The 14,642-nt window shown below is 41.4% G+C and overlaps 2 protein-coding genes across 2 annotated transcripts; both read right to left on the bottom strand.

Annotated features, from left to right (window-relative positions):
* Nucleotides 1-10: 10 nt before the first annotated feature.
* copg2 (COPI coat complex subunit gamma 2) lies at nt 11-7,959 on the bottom strand. The gene is made up of 24 exons (XM_070853988.1): nt 7,839-7,959; nt 7,216-7,268; nt 7,009-7,089; nt 6,821-6,892; nt 6,616-6,695; nt 6,273-6,348; nt 6,039-6,131; nt 5,369-5,455; nt 5,026-5,183; nt 4,743-4,876; nt 4,539-4,606; nt 4,161-4,349; nt 3,729-3,824; nt 3,121-3,364; nt 2,875-2,950; nt 2,626-2,729; nt 2,320-2,445; nt 2,149-2,217; nt 1,844-2,025; nt 1,617-1,746; nt 1,258-1,355; nt 960-1,098; nt 753-851; nt 11-394 (listed from the first exon to the last, which is right to left on the bottom strand). The coding sequence occupies exons 1-24, from the start codon at nt 7,873-7,875 to the stop codon at nt 264-266; spliced, it is 2,622 nt and encodes an 873-aa protein (XP_070710089.1). The 5' UTR covers nt 7,876-7,959; the 3' UTR covers nt 11-263.
* A 2,322-nt stretch (nt 7,960-10,281) lies between these two features.
* On the bottom strand, nt 10,282-10,761 carry ucn3l (urocortin 3, like). Its single transcript, XM_070854177.1, has one exon. It carries the CDS (start codon nt 10,759-10,761, stop codon nt 10,282-10,284), a length of 480 nt encoding a protein of 159 aa, XP_070710278.1.
* Nucleotides 10,762-14,642: the final 3,881 nt, after the last annotated feature.

Genomic DNA, 14,642 nt, shown 5'->3' with positions numbered 1-14,642 from the left:
GTACTTTGACAGTCAGAATTTATTGAAGATTTGACAGAAGAATATTCCTACTGCAAAGAAAACATGAGGACCAGCAGACAGTAAAAAGAGACAGCGAGGAAACCTTTTGGTTCACAAACTAGAAGTAATAAAACATTTGTTGTTGTCGTCAGGTTGGATGGTGTCAGCAGAATATAACAATATTATTATACATTTAATTTTAGAGCTGTGGTGAAGTCTCAGACAGATGAAAGGTCTTGGCACGAAGCAGCACTGTGAGCACTTTAGCCCACGGAGGCCAAGATGACGTCAACGACCGTCTCTTCGACGCTGCGAACCGTCACCTGCATGGTGACGCCGTCGGCCAGCGCCAGGCGAGCGCGAACCAGCACGTCATGACCTCCCCGAAACACACCTGAGAGGAGAGGGAGAAAAATCACACGTCAGAACCTTAATTCACCGGTCAAATATGAAGGTATTTTATATGGAATCTGGTCAGAAAAGTCCAACAGTATCTGCTTATATCTAAATGAGAAGATATGTTCTCAAATCTAATTGCATACAACTTCAAATAATCCTGGAGGTGAACGAGAACATCCTTCTTATTGCAGTGTTGTTAACTGAACTTCTTACAATATCCCACAAAATTTGGCATTCACTAAAATCTCAATTCTTTAGCAGTTACAAGAGAGATAACTATGTCACATAAACTAAATAATAATTAAAAAAAAAAAGTTACAGCAAAACCCATGACACAAAGCTGTGACACCCACCAGCGAGGAAGAGGACGTGCGAGTTCTTGTTTTCTGGAACTTTGTCTGAGCGCTCACATGGCTGCATTCCCAGGAAGCTGATGATGTTACCCACCGCCTCTGTAAGAGAAAACCACAGATTAGTCACATAACACTGAACATTAGTTGCTGAAGAAATCAATTATGACACTGATTATAGCACAATAATGATCTCAGCCGTCTGCGTACCGTCTAGAGTCCGTACTGACGCTAGGGCAAACGTCTCCTCCTTCTCAAACTCATCTCCGACTTCTTCCCACGCTGCTCCGAAGTTTGGTTTCAAAACCTTCTGGATGTGGTCTGCAACCGTCACCTCCAGATCCTCCAGCTAAAGGAGAGCAGGGCGGAGGGGGGACACGCAAGAACGAGGAGGGAGGAGTTAGAGAGGCGAAGAGGGGAAACTAAAGAATAAGACAACTCACACTGGTGAATATACGGTGTATCTCTCCTTGTTTCGATAGTTTGTGGCTATGCTGTGAGGTCGTACCACATATTCATCGTCATAACCGTCATCATCAGGCTCTCCTGTGTTGGGGTCGCAGTCTCGGACCAGGTACTTCATGGTACAGCTGAACGTACACGAAACTGTGGATGGATGTGACACAACACAATTTCCTTAAATCTTCTCATAACGCAGTTTAACTCTCGCACTTTTTATAGCTCAATGACCACTATTAAAGACTTTGTACATGCATGAGGTAGAAAAGTTAAAAATGTTTGCTCCTTTGAGCTGCTGAATGACTTTGATTAACCAGGTTGGGATCTAAATGTTAGAAACTCTCTCTGACAATGCATTCTTTTACTGTCACTGCTCCCATGTGCCCATTAACGCCCCAGTTTTCCTACCAGCGGTGGGGTCGTCATCAGGTAGGTGGACCAGAGTGTAGCAGGAACCAGGCTGACTGTAAGGGAGGCTGGGCGCCGGCACGTAGTGTATCACCTCGTAGGACTCCGACGGCTCCATTTGCACTACGACCTGAGCCATGAGATACATTCATATCAGATTTGTTCCCATGGTTTTGTTGACCTTGAAAAATACCTAACTCAGTCTCTAAATCAAAAATCAAAGTTACCTTCTGCAGGAGCTGGTCGTTCAGAGTGTTTGTGCAGTCGAACTGGAACACCATGTGCCTAGCGAAGGTGTGTTTGACGCAGCGCACCACATATTCTGTCTCAGCCTCCGTCAGCTGCACCGGGTCGGAAGATTTGAAGAGCGGGCCGAGACTCTGGAACTCTGGGATGGACGCCAGTTGTTCTGTGGGAGGGAAGAAAAACAGAGACAAGACTGACAATTAATTAATTATATCATAGTTCAGTTTGAAGGTTTATATCTGATGATGAGAATCTGATAACAGGCAGACATTGTTTGTAACTTTACCCTGATAAATGTCCTGGCGTGACGGGGCCAGCTTTTCTGGAAGTTTGCTGGTGGCAACAGGAGCAATTTCTGGGAAGAAGAAAAAAAAAGCAACATTCATCAACTGGTTCCTGACAACAATAGCATTGTCAGTTGAGTGTAAAAATCAAGATGATCAATGTGTGGGTGTACCTGTTTTCTGTTCTGTGATAGGCGTGGTGACCAGAGGGACACTCTTCATGTCGAAAGGTTTCTCTGAGGGCTCCAAAGTGTACTGGTGGAGGGACTTCTCCAGGCCGGGGATGGAAACAGACAGACCTGAGAGCAAGAAATGGGAGAGGAAATGTTAATGATACCTGATATTTTGATATTTTTGACACCACCTACTCAGTAGTTTCCTCTATGAGCTGCCAGGCAGGAGCAAGGGTAGTGTGCTCATTGCATACATGTTAGTAATCCAGTGTCAAGTATCCAGTGTGTGTGTGTGTGTGTGTTTACCATTGAAGATGTAGGCAGCATTCAGAGCCTTTTGTTTCTGCTGTAGCACGTTCATGTAGAAAGTCGCTCTGTCGCGCACTTCATCATCACTGTCCATCATGCACCTGTGACAACAGACACGTGTTAAAGTCATACACACAGATAAATTACATTTAAGCAGTCTCACAATCACATAATCAATAATTAAACCAATGTTTTCTGTCTGTTTTGCACAAGCAGATGAAAAGTAGGGAAAAAGTAAATAAGCACCTCTGCATGAGAACCAGGACGCTCGGCAGCAGATCATCATTCTGGGCTCCAAATTTAGCCAAAGCACTGACTGCGGCTGAGGGTGGAAGAAAAACACAAAGCCAGTTATAAAACACCATGAAAACAGCGTGAATATTAATCAAACTTCTTGTCAATGGTTGAGATGAAATAAGTAAAATTACTTTAAAAAAAAAAAAAGAAAAGAATCAGTGTTATAGTACTAAGTGAGATCCCAGTCTGTCGCACCTGCACGCACAGCCTCGCTCTCCAGCACCACTCGGTTGAAGATGAAGCGGATGTACTTGGAGGGCTGGGGGGTGCGGGGGCCCTCTTTGCCCAGTAGGTGCAGGATCTTTGTGGCCAGCACTGTGTGCTCGCAGTCCTCGATGAACTCGCACAGGTGGGCCAAGCCCGTCTCTTTGCTCTCCGGGTTCTCCTCAATGATGCTGATGATGCAGTCCACGATGGCCCGCTTGTACTCAAAACCACCCTGCAGGGAGGGGAGGGGGGAGGGGAGGGGAGGAGAGGGGAGGGGGGTCACTGTGAGTCTTAAACACAACTGCAACAAACACAGTAGGCCCTAACTCAGTCCAACAGTGATCAGAATTCTTTTTGCTGGACTATAAACTGTGCCAACTACTTAATATTAATACATACTTGATTATCTTACATCAATACACACAGTAAATAACACATATAAACTATAATATGAGTAATATTAAATATTTTGTAAAACATACTGAAAAGAATGCAAAACTCCCAAAATGCCAACTTTGATGACCACATTTGTCTTTGTAACATGTTTTCTGTACAGGTAAAGATATCACGTGAAGTGTGAAGGGACGTCAACTTACATCGTCTCTGAGCATGTTGGACAAGAAGTTCATCATAACGCTGTGCTTCCTGGGATACTTCTGGCACAGAGCGCTGATGGCCTGCACCACCACCACCTGGAGTACACAAGCATCAGGGCTCAGATTTAGGACAACAGAAAGTAGAACAAAAATAACAGGATTTTAAAAAGGGGACGATGCAGTAAATCTCATATCTGAAATTAATCTTTTGTGGCCATTAATCTTTCTTGATAAAAAAAAAAAAAACACACACACACACATGGCGACATTTTTACACAACAAGTACTGTGTTAGGATTACATTCATTCCTTCATTGTCCTACTTGAGGATATTTCAGCAGCTCCTAAAGGGCAAAAGTAGGATCCCCTTACTTATTATAACACCTGAACATTGTGTGTGTGGATCCAGTGAACTAAAACAAAAATGTGTGACCTTGAACTCGTCCGAGATCTCGGAGACAAACGAGGAGATCTGTTTCATGAGTCGGTCCACGCTGCTCTCGCTGCCGGTCTTGAGCAGAGTGGTGATGGCCAGCGTGGCGATGCTGCGGTTCGAGTCAGTGATCAGGTTCTCCAGGTCCAGGTTGCACGCGGTCACGGCCGACGGATGCTTCATGGCCACCTGGTGGATGCAAAGGGCGTGTCAGTGCAGTTCTTTTAATCCCATACATTAAAATATCAACAGTGTGTTGCCAAGACAGACATTACAAATACCTCAGCAATATGACCAACTTCTGACTACTTAAAGTGATCTATACTTGCTTATACATAATAAAACAACAAGAAGGAGGGATGGAGAGTAAAGCTGTACCTTGTTGAGTGTCCTGACTGCCGCATATCTCAAGGCTGCTTTGGGAGAGCTGCAGAAGAGCTGCAGCACTGCAGGAAGACAAAATATATTCATAACAAGAGTCATAAGAGCAGCTCGTTTTACAACTGAAACACACTGCTCCGTTCTTTCAGTCACCAGTACAGGTAAAAACTGACATGAATGAGGTGTGAGTGAACTACTGACCAGACACAGCAGGGGCCAGCTCCCTGGCTGTACAGTTGGGCATATGAACGATGGCAGAGGCAGCCTCATACACCACCATCTCATTCTTGTTCCTCAGGCAGCTCTCAATGAAGTCAAACAAGGGGCTGTCGTGACTGGAAACATAAAGATAGAAAACCGAGGACTGAGAAAACTGAGATACCATAAATGACAACACATAATTTATCCGTGGGATATCTCTGGAGGTATCCTGATGTCCTTGTGTGTCCCTACTGGAGCATCGGGTTCCTGCAGGTCTACTCACCCTCCTTCTGTCTCGTCCAGCAGTTTGCTGGCGATCCTGATGAGCATGCAGTAGGCAAAGGGAGACTTGAGACCAGACTTGGTGAACTTGTTGAGCATCTTGGTGACAGCAAGGCGGTCGTTCTTCCTGAGGTGATACAACAGGCCAAGGGCATGGTACTGCAAGATGGGGCACACACACAAACAAGAGCTTTGAAGTAAGAGTTTTGATATCTGCACAGCTGATGTGATCATTTTTTAATTGTTGTACACCTACAAACAATCTAGTGGATCCTCACTTCCACACAATACATAGTTCAAAATAAGATGAATCATTAAGGCTTTAATCATGTCCGTCAACCCACCTGGACCATGATGTTGTCACTGGAAGCAGCCTCCTGGGCTTCATTCACCCAACGTTTCACCACGTCATAACTCATCTTCACCATGTGCTGAACACACACAAACAGAGAGGACTTAGTTTAGTTTATCTGATAGGATACTTTTGAATAATAATTAATAATAAATCATATTTTTTTTGTCCAAAAAGTGTCTGATAAGATTACAGAAAAGATTCCTACGGAGATGCATCTGTAAGATACTTTTTGTTTAACCAGAAACAGTCGTTATATTGCTACATTCAAAACTACCAGACTCTATTGACAAAAACAATAATCTTATGCAGGAGTTGCTGGTCAAACTCCGTTTCCATCACTTAAGTTTGTTTGTGTTATTATGTGATTTAACCAGGACTATTAAGTACATCTGCAGTCCCTGGGCAGGGAGTTGATTAGAAACAATACAGTACAATCACAAGAATTACAATTACAAGAAAAATGTTTTAATTACAAAACCTACTATTAGTGCCTCGCATATAAAACATCATACAAAACTTCCTCATCCAGCATCCATAACATGATGTACAATGACACAACTGTACAACATAACTTTTAAACACTTCTTTCTAGATGTAAAATTAAAATGTGAAAGAGTCATATTTACTAATATTTATTGTTTATATATTTTCTTTCTTACCAGTGAGGAGACCAGGGCTGAACTGGACACACTGGGGACCTTGTCAACAATAGCCTGCTTCATGTATCTCTCTATGGCCTGCAGCATGGTGGTCTGCGGGAAAAGACAGGTAAAAAATCAACAAAGGATGCTTCAGTTCCTTAATCATAAGAATGAAAAATAATACAGAAGATCTTTCTTTGCTTGCGTGAAACGAAAAGGTCCAGGAAGAAAACAAAATGAAGCAGCACTCACATCTGTAATTCTGCAGAGCGCTCTGATAGCAGGTCCACGGTATACATCTTCCTTCCCAGTCATGTCTTTGGTCAGGCTGCAAAATACCAAACAAGAAATAATTTCTGTGACCTCAAAAGAAGATGTGAACACTTATAAAGAGTTCTACTCCTCTGCAACAACTTAACTAGTCACTTTATGTATCCTGGTGTTACTGGATGATAATAGTTGCACTAAAACAACAGTTGTTACCAAACTCTGAACAAACTGTTACAGAAGTCCTTTCAAAGACACTTCCTGCTGGCAGATATCAGTACCTAGACGCAGGTGATACTCAAAGTGATTTAAACGTCATGGCACAAACCTGCTGGTGACAATGATGACATCCTCTGAGATGTTGGCCATCTCTTTGATGGTCAGGTAGCACATCCTCCTCAGGGTTTGCTGAGAGAGAAACAGTATCAACTTACTTTATTTACATTTGAACACTACGGGCTGATGCCATGCGACTTGAGCATTTCCAAATGAAGTATCTAACCCATTAACTAAATGAATGAACAATATCTTACATCATTAGACTGAAAGAGCCTGGTCATCGCAAAGAAGGCCTCGGTGGCCTCTGTGGTCCCAAAATGCTCTCCCTAAATAAACAAAGACATGGGACAAGTGAGAAAGAGAGTTAACACTGATGGACAGACACCAACTCAACATGAACCAATAAAGAGCTACTTCACATTTATGTACGACGACTTTTTACCTGGTTGAGGAGGTAGATAATCTTGGTGAGAATGTGGAGGCATCTTCTTGGGTTGATGGGGGTCTCATTGAAGATACGCGCCTGTCAACAAGATGGGACACATTATTTTATGGCAACTGCTATGACATTGTTTCTTTGGCTCATGATTTATTTTTCTCTCGTCCAACTAAAGAACATGTTTTAAGCAACATCAAGTGCAGACTTTACCTCCTGCAACACGGCACTCTTCTCCAGATGCTGGAAAGGGTTTGACCCACTTCCTAAATGTCAAAACAGTCGAGTCAGACATCTGAACAATTAAACATTGACTTGTTACTTCACTGAACTTCTTTTAACACCAGAGGACGCAGAGTTGACGCCAGCCTATGCTACATGTATTCAACAGAAATGGATCAGGACCTAAAAGTGCACTTACACAGATCTCCTCTTAGTTAAAGCATTACTGCAGCATGTTTCATCCATCTATATTTTGAGCTCATGTACAGAGAGGACACGTCTATTAACGAGCAAACCTAACATCACACTGTCTACCTGACACAGCCTAGCTTGCAATGCTAACACTAAACTTGACGTAGGACTATGACATCAAATTACAGCGATTACACTTTTAATGCAACTGCAGATTGGTATACAACTGACTTTAAATACCTGCTACATTAATTTAAATCCACCTGCAAACCTCAATTAACGTCCAGGTTAATGTATCCTGACAGATATTGTTAGCTTTAGCTAGTCGGCTAACTGTAACAGGCTAGCGCCGCGTCAGTCCACACACAATCTTCATTTTTCAAGCGCTGTCACCATTAAAAGTAATAACTCTCCTGTCTTACCGGACTCCTCGTCCTTCTTATCAAACTTTTTAATCATTATGTCGGAATGAAGAGGACAGTTGAGGGCAGAAGATGCTCTCAGCCTCGGTCACAGGAGAAGCTACTTCCACGTAGCCAAAATGAAAACTCACTTCCTGATAACACGGCCACGTCAACGGATATACGTCACGGACACTTTTTTCACTACCGGCAGGGGGCGCTGCTGCCAAACCCAATTTAACTACATTATATTACTACATTTTTATTGGATGTAGTCCTTTATTAGGATTGGTGACAATTATTAAATACATTTTATTCCGTTTACAAATTGAGAGGAAGAGAGCAGCCACATTGTGTTTGTTGAATTGAATGAAAAGCTGCAAGGACTTAAGTTTTCCTTTCCCCTCACTGCCCACTGTCTGCGCTTCATGCAAGTGTCCTGTACATAAACTGTAGCACGTAAATACTAATTACCCATGGCTGCTCCATTAGATTTCATCCAAAGCCCAAGAAACCAACCACCACTGCTGTGCTCCAATACTGCCCTGGTTCGGCTGGTTGTGTTGTTTAATTTGTGACAATGCGGTCAAATACAAATGGATTTAGGTATAAGCACCATGTGAGCACATCCACTAAAACAAGAAGCAATGATAAATGCAGGAGGCTGGTTAAAGCCATTTTTTCATTTCAGTTTATATTCTGCTTTGTTATTGCCAGACAAGTAGGCTGATCTAATTGTCACAGTGAACCTGGACCCCCGGTAACTCAGCCTTGTGGAGGCAGTGAGGGGATGGAAAGGTATCAGGACATTCACTGACATATAAACAGCACATCAGCAGAGGGACCTGTGGGATGCTCACCTGCAGAGCTGACTCACAGCCTGAGGTGCTTTTAGGTCAAAGGACCACAAGATGTCGACATTGCTCTGTGTCTTGTCTCAGACAGGTGAACCACATGGAGCCTGATGCAAAACCCAATAGCTGCTACATAGTTATGTTTGGAATAAGCAAAGCTCTCATCTGCTGACAAAATTAAACAGCATAGAGAGCCCTCAGAATGACTAATGCTATATTGGTACCTGAGATTTACTGACTATGTATGTGCATATATATATTTTTTATTATACAAACTACATTTTGTTTTTTCAACATAACAACACTCATAAGATATATATTTTCTAACATTACTGGAGTTTCTGGTTGCTTAAATTGGCCAGTAATACTGACCATGCCTATGTATCAGTCAGGCTCTTGCATTATGGGTAGTAACGTACCGAATTGATATTTTATAGATCTCATTGTTCAAAATGTTGCATATAAAAAAGGCAAATGTAGTTAGTTACATCTGCTTTATTTGAGGAAAAATAATCCTTTATTTTGAGTATAAAAATAACAGACATCTGATGAACACATACATTCCCATGCATTTGCATTTTACTGTATTTCATGATCTTGCAGTTGGTTTGTACAGTATTTCAGTGTCAGTGTTCAGTGTTTTTGCCACTGTCGATGAATCTGAAGAATCTGAATGTGGAACTCTTACAGGCTCCCATGTGAACTTCAGACCAACAAACCTATTAATACATAAATTAAACATCATGATATCAAGTCTAATGTTATGATTATGCAACAGAAATGCAAAACATTTCATTGGTCTTATGCTGAGACAACTGCTTTGTTGTTCTTGTATAGTCCAAGATTTAAAATTTGATGCTTGTGGGGCAAACTAACCACATTAAACATTCATTTTACTGACAGAGAAAATCTAAGAGCTTGTCATTACTAAAACCAGCCCGAGTCCATCTGACAAGTAAATCTTTTAAAAATCCACAAAAAAAACAGAAAAGGGTGGAACAGTTTCACCTGTTTCCACTGCAAATATGTCTCATGTTTTCTTGCTTGAAATGACAAATTATCTTGATACAAGTAAAATAGTTCTTATTGCTCTGGACCTCATTTTGTCTTGATTTGAGATGTCACTGTAACATTTCTGATTATTCTCACCGCAAAGGCATAAACCTCTAAAAGTAAAATGAAGATCAAATTACTTTCTAAGTTTGGCAATTTGCAGTGTAGAACATGAACTAGCCAGCAACAACCTGTTATCTCAGATTTACTATATTTATCAGCCAAATATTGTATCATCCATGAGCTTGAAGTTGAGCTGTCCTACAATAAAAATGTAAAAGAAAAAGTTTTGTGAGTGGACAACATTTATTGTCCCTAATTGGAGAAAAATAAGATTATCAGAGACTTTAATCCTTTCACATGAGAGCAGCTAAACCAGCCTACATCAGAAATGCTTCTTTAATCTGTAATGTGAGTGGAGCGAGGACACCCTTCCCCTGGAGAGACAAATCAATACTGTACTTTAAAAGTGAATCAGAAGTAATTCATTACATCGGAGTACCGAGGAGGCCAACACTGGTCATGGCTGTCTGTTAAATCTAAGTTGTCCAACAGCTTCACTTTCTCCGTCCGATCTGAGCCAGCAGACGCGCGTTCTCGGCCGCCTTGGCGCGCAGGTTTTTGGCCTTGGCCACATCAAAGAGGACGTTCATGATGTTGGTGGGGACGTCCAGGGACAGGGTCAGCCTGCTCCTCCGGTCCCCTTTGCTGCTGTTGCGGAGCATCTGCCCTCTGAGCTTCGTCCGGCTCATGAAGCGGTAGTTCGCGGGACTTGAAGTCCTTTTTTCCCGGCTGGACTCGGCAGAAGAGGAAGAGGAGGAGGAGGAAGAGGAGGTGAGGTACTCCGCGGACTGCAGGAGGGACCCCCAGCCGTCCACAGGGGAGTAACCCGGCTCGTCTTCCTCGCTCCGGACCCCGATTGCCATCTGATTGTCGCACAGGAGATCGGAGCGGGTGTGGTAGAGGCGGAGGCACAGGCTGGAGGTCGGTGTGCACAGGACCGAGAGCAGCAGCAGGATCTTCAGGGAGGACAGCATGCTGTGTCCTCTGGGACCAACACAGGTGAAGAGGGACAAGGAGGAAAAAATGTACAGTCTTTAAGTGTATTAATCTTAGTGAGAGAAAACGGGCTGAGAATGAAGTGGATCTTAACATAAGATGTAATTAGTTCTGTCTTTTCGGGTTAGTCAACTAAACATGTCCATCTACAAAAGAAATACTCTCCTCTATTTATAGTTCTCCCTTCTCTTATTACTAATGAGGTTTTAGGACTCTTAAGATTTAGTTTTGAGATCGATATCTCAGAGTTAGTCCAGCTCGTGTCTTCAGAAAAGTGCTAAGTCCTTTTCACGGGAACATTTAAAGCCCATTTTGGAGCAAAAGTCAATTTTAAAGGCAACTGGGTCCCAAACATGTAAAGCAATAATTTGCGCACAACTTACCACTCGTGTCCTATAATAAAGAATACAGTTGGAGAGGTCAACCAACACGTATCCCTGCAAAGAAAAACCAAACAGGCAGAAAATCCCCCCAAGTAACAGTGTGATAAGAAACCGTGATGCGCCGGTGATGTGTGCGGAGGTCAGGAGTGCGCACCGTCTGACCAGCAGTGTGTCTTGCTCGTCCATTCCCACTGCATTCATTTAGTAGGAGCCATCTAAATGCAGCCCTACGCCAGCAACAACGTCATCTCGTTGACATTTTTGTTTGCTCTGAAGTATCCCATTGGTTGTGATGCAGTGATGTAGTGGTACATTAAAAAAAAAAAAGTTGGGAAATGTGACCTCCTGTTGGTGAAGATGAGGCATCACGACCACAGAGAGAAGGAAAAACCTGCTTTTTTTCATGCAGCCTAAGACTTTGATGTTGTTTTAGCCTTAAGATGATGGGTTTTTTGTACTGTAGTACGCCTTGAATGAACTCTTTGCTGACAAATAAATATATTTTAGAATTAAAATTCATTAATGTTTGATGGCAGGTCTGATTGCTTCAGCACCACGGACAGTTCCACCATTTAAAACACTTTCTAAAACTCAAATCACATCAAATATAAATCAGAAGAATACAATGAATTATGAATATTTTGCCCAGTGTCATACTGAGGTCACGGAAGACTTAAATCTCTATGAAAAATATATAGCTTAATGACATATTGTGACGTGTATTTTTGTGTACAGCAGACATACATTTATTTTCACACCTCTGTGCAAAGATAGAATTAGCTGAATGAGTCACTCAATCGATTTAACGATCAGTTGGTAACTTTTTTTAATCATCAATGAATCATTTTTTGTCATTTTTAAAGCAATAATGTCAAACATTTGCTATGTCAAGCTTCTCAAATATGATTTGATGCTTTTCTTTTTTGTGCAAGAATAAACCTGCTGTCAGTGAATCATCATGGGGTTCTCAATGTCTAATAAACCATCAATTCTGTATGCCAGCATGACTGCAGCTGTAAATGTTGAAACGTTGATAATAAATGGATTTCCCACAGGCTCTCGAACTCTTTTCATGGAGGAGTCTTGATGAACTACAGAAATTGTTAAAAAAAAAAAAAAGAAAAGAAAACAAGTGTGTTGCTTTTCACAACCTGAAACAACCCAGAAGTGGCTTTATTGATGACTGAGAAAGGTATCAATGAATTATGTATTAAACATTAATAGTCATTAGTTAGAGCTTAGAAACCCATTATAAACTCTTATTAGAAAGTGGCACCACTTGTTTTAACCAATATCTCTCTCATTATAACGTACACATGAAAAGTGAAAGTTACAAATTACTTAGAAATATATATATTTTGTAATGAAAGTTTATTTAACAGACTGTAATACCTCCTAATTCTATGATTCCTCACTAATGCATGGCATTTCAAACATGCTATTGAAATATATCAGGTACATTGTCGCCTCTTTCAGCATGTGTGACATCCATAAAAGGTGCACAGTTCACTGAGTTTTAACCATCAGATTTCTCCATTGGATCAAATGAGTGACACCGCGTTTGATAACACTTTATACCCCGTATGCATGATTTCTGAGATGTATATATATGACTAATTGATTTCAAAAGAAGACTGATATCTAAGATCTGAGAGAGCGAGAACAATGTATTTTAATTAAAACTTTGCACAGGCACCGCGGACCGTGGGAACCACCTGCAGTGATGCATATTTCAGTGTCAAAGGGAGGAGAGAGCATGGAAGGAGTGAGAGGATCAAAGCCTGTTGGGTCAAGCTCTAATGAGCAACTACATTGTGAGATTAATGTAACTGTAAGTCTTCACAGTTGGAGTAATCACAGTGTGTGACACACAGCAATAAGATGTCCCCCAACTCTCGCTTCTGCTCTGTAATTGATGCCTGATATGGAATTACTTGCTTCTCTTCAACTTCAATGGAAAAACCCCACTTCCATTACTTTGCTGGCTGAAGTTGTTGTTAGTCAGTGGAAATAGGATGTGTTGAGATCTCATCCGCTGTTCTACATTAAGGCCTTTTGCTAGTCTGGTAGTCTAAGTCTTATTTTCAGTAAGTAAAAGAATGTCAATAGGCTGAGATATGGATGAAAATTAAGCTTAAGTCAGTTTCTTACTATGAGTGCTGGGGTCCTACAACATGTTCTGCTAAAGTTAGAACAGTGTTTGTTATATCTCATGACAGATTTCTATTTGTCCTAGTTTTTCCTACTGGTTTAAAGTGGGCAGGGATCAGTTGGAAAAAAGGTTACATCATGCATTTCTGTGCACCAATCAAAGTTCAGCAACAGCCAATCAGTCCTGATAAAGGTTTTGATGAGTATTTGAGGTAAACTTATTAAATGGCTGAGAATGTTTTGTAAAAAAGTATTAGTTACTTCTTTAGTGATAAAGTTTCAATTTTATAGAGAAACACTTAAAGAGTTTGTTGCTGTTGAGTTTTTCAGTACTAGTAGTACTATAGAGCCATGTTTTTATGAGCAGGATCAGATTCTGCTTTCATCTACACAACTTTATTTTGAAATAGCCTTTCCATCCCTGATTATTCATAGTTAATGTGATTATCTTTTTTATTTTGTCTACAGTATTTAAGGCTGCACAGATATAGTGCGTATAAAGTGTGTCTGTATTTGTGTATGTGAATGTCTTGATGATATCTTTTAGTTGTATTTTTTGTGCAAACAAACAAATAAATATTAAGGTTTATCAATGAGATTTCTACAAATAATTTGAAAGCTGAAGTGTTTTTTTTTGCAGTGTGGCATCTATCTTAGGTCTTGAACAGCGAACAGTGTGTCATTGTAGACTTCATTACCACATTTTGCAGATCTGTAAAGTGTCTTAGCGTGTGGGAGTACATTACAGCACAGAATCGTGACTAATATGACGAAAGCCTCCGGAGGCTTGGTGGTGAAAGACTTTGAGATGATGGAATTTCTGCTTTAAATACTGACTATTTTCAGTGACAATCTTTTGTGGAACTGACTTCAGTTTAAGAAACCTGGTGGTGGAGCTGGTGCAGCATGTTGCACTGGAGATTTGGCAGACATTGAATTATAACCCTGTTGTAATGTTGAACGCACTGCAGCTTCTTTAAAATATCAACCAATGACGTCCTGAGAATCCAAGTTGTGTTGTTTTTTTTTTGTGTATAGAAAAAAGAGAAAAATTGAATGCGCGCTGCCCCCACATCAACACCCACGCAGGAATCCCCTGTGACTGCTGCGTGGGTCTGATGGAGAGTCCTCTAAAACAGTCCCTGCGTGATCTCCCTCACTGGGCCCCTGTTGAACCCTCATCTGGCTCCCAGCCTGACCCATAACACCCCCTGCTGAAGGAACATATGTAAGGGTGGAGGTGGCAGCAGGCAATCAGCGACCAGATTCTTCTTTTTCACACCACATAGGACGCAGAGCAATTGACAAAACATGAGAAAGGTGAC

The sequence above is a fragment of the Pempheris klunzingeri genome, chromosome 22, assembly GCF_042242105.1.
Source record: "Pempheris klunzingeri isolate RE-2024b chromosome 22, fPemKlu1.hap1, whole genome shotgun sequence".
NCBI lineage: Eukaryota > Metazoa > Chordata > Actinopteri > Acropomatiformes > Pempheridae > Pempheris > Pempheris klunzingeri.
The sequence above is the reverse complement of the archived record's forward strand: the minus strand, read 5'-3'. Positions and strand labels throughout refer to the sequence as shown.

Bases quoted from the DNA above. Each gene is read 5' to 3' on its own strand.
- ucn3l (XM_070854177.1), bottom strand. From the start codon at position 10,761: ATGCTGTCCTCCCTGAAGATCCTGCTGCTGCTCTCGGTCCTGTGCACA.
- copg2 (XM_070853988.1), bottom strand. From the start codon at position 7,875: ATGATTAAAAAGTTTGATAAGAAGGACGAGGAGTCCG. The intron at 2,951-3,120 runs GTGCGACAGACT...TTCCACCCTCAG, and splicing joins GAGCGAGGCTGTGCGTGCAG to CCGCAGTCAGTGCTTTGGCT. The intron at 1,099-1,257 runs GTACGACCTCAC...GCTCTCCTTTAG, and splicing joins GTTATGACGATGAATATGTG to CTGGAGGATCTGGAGGTGAC.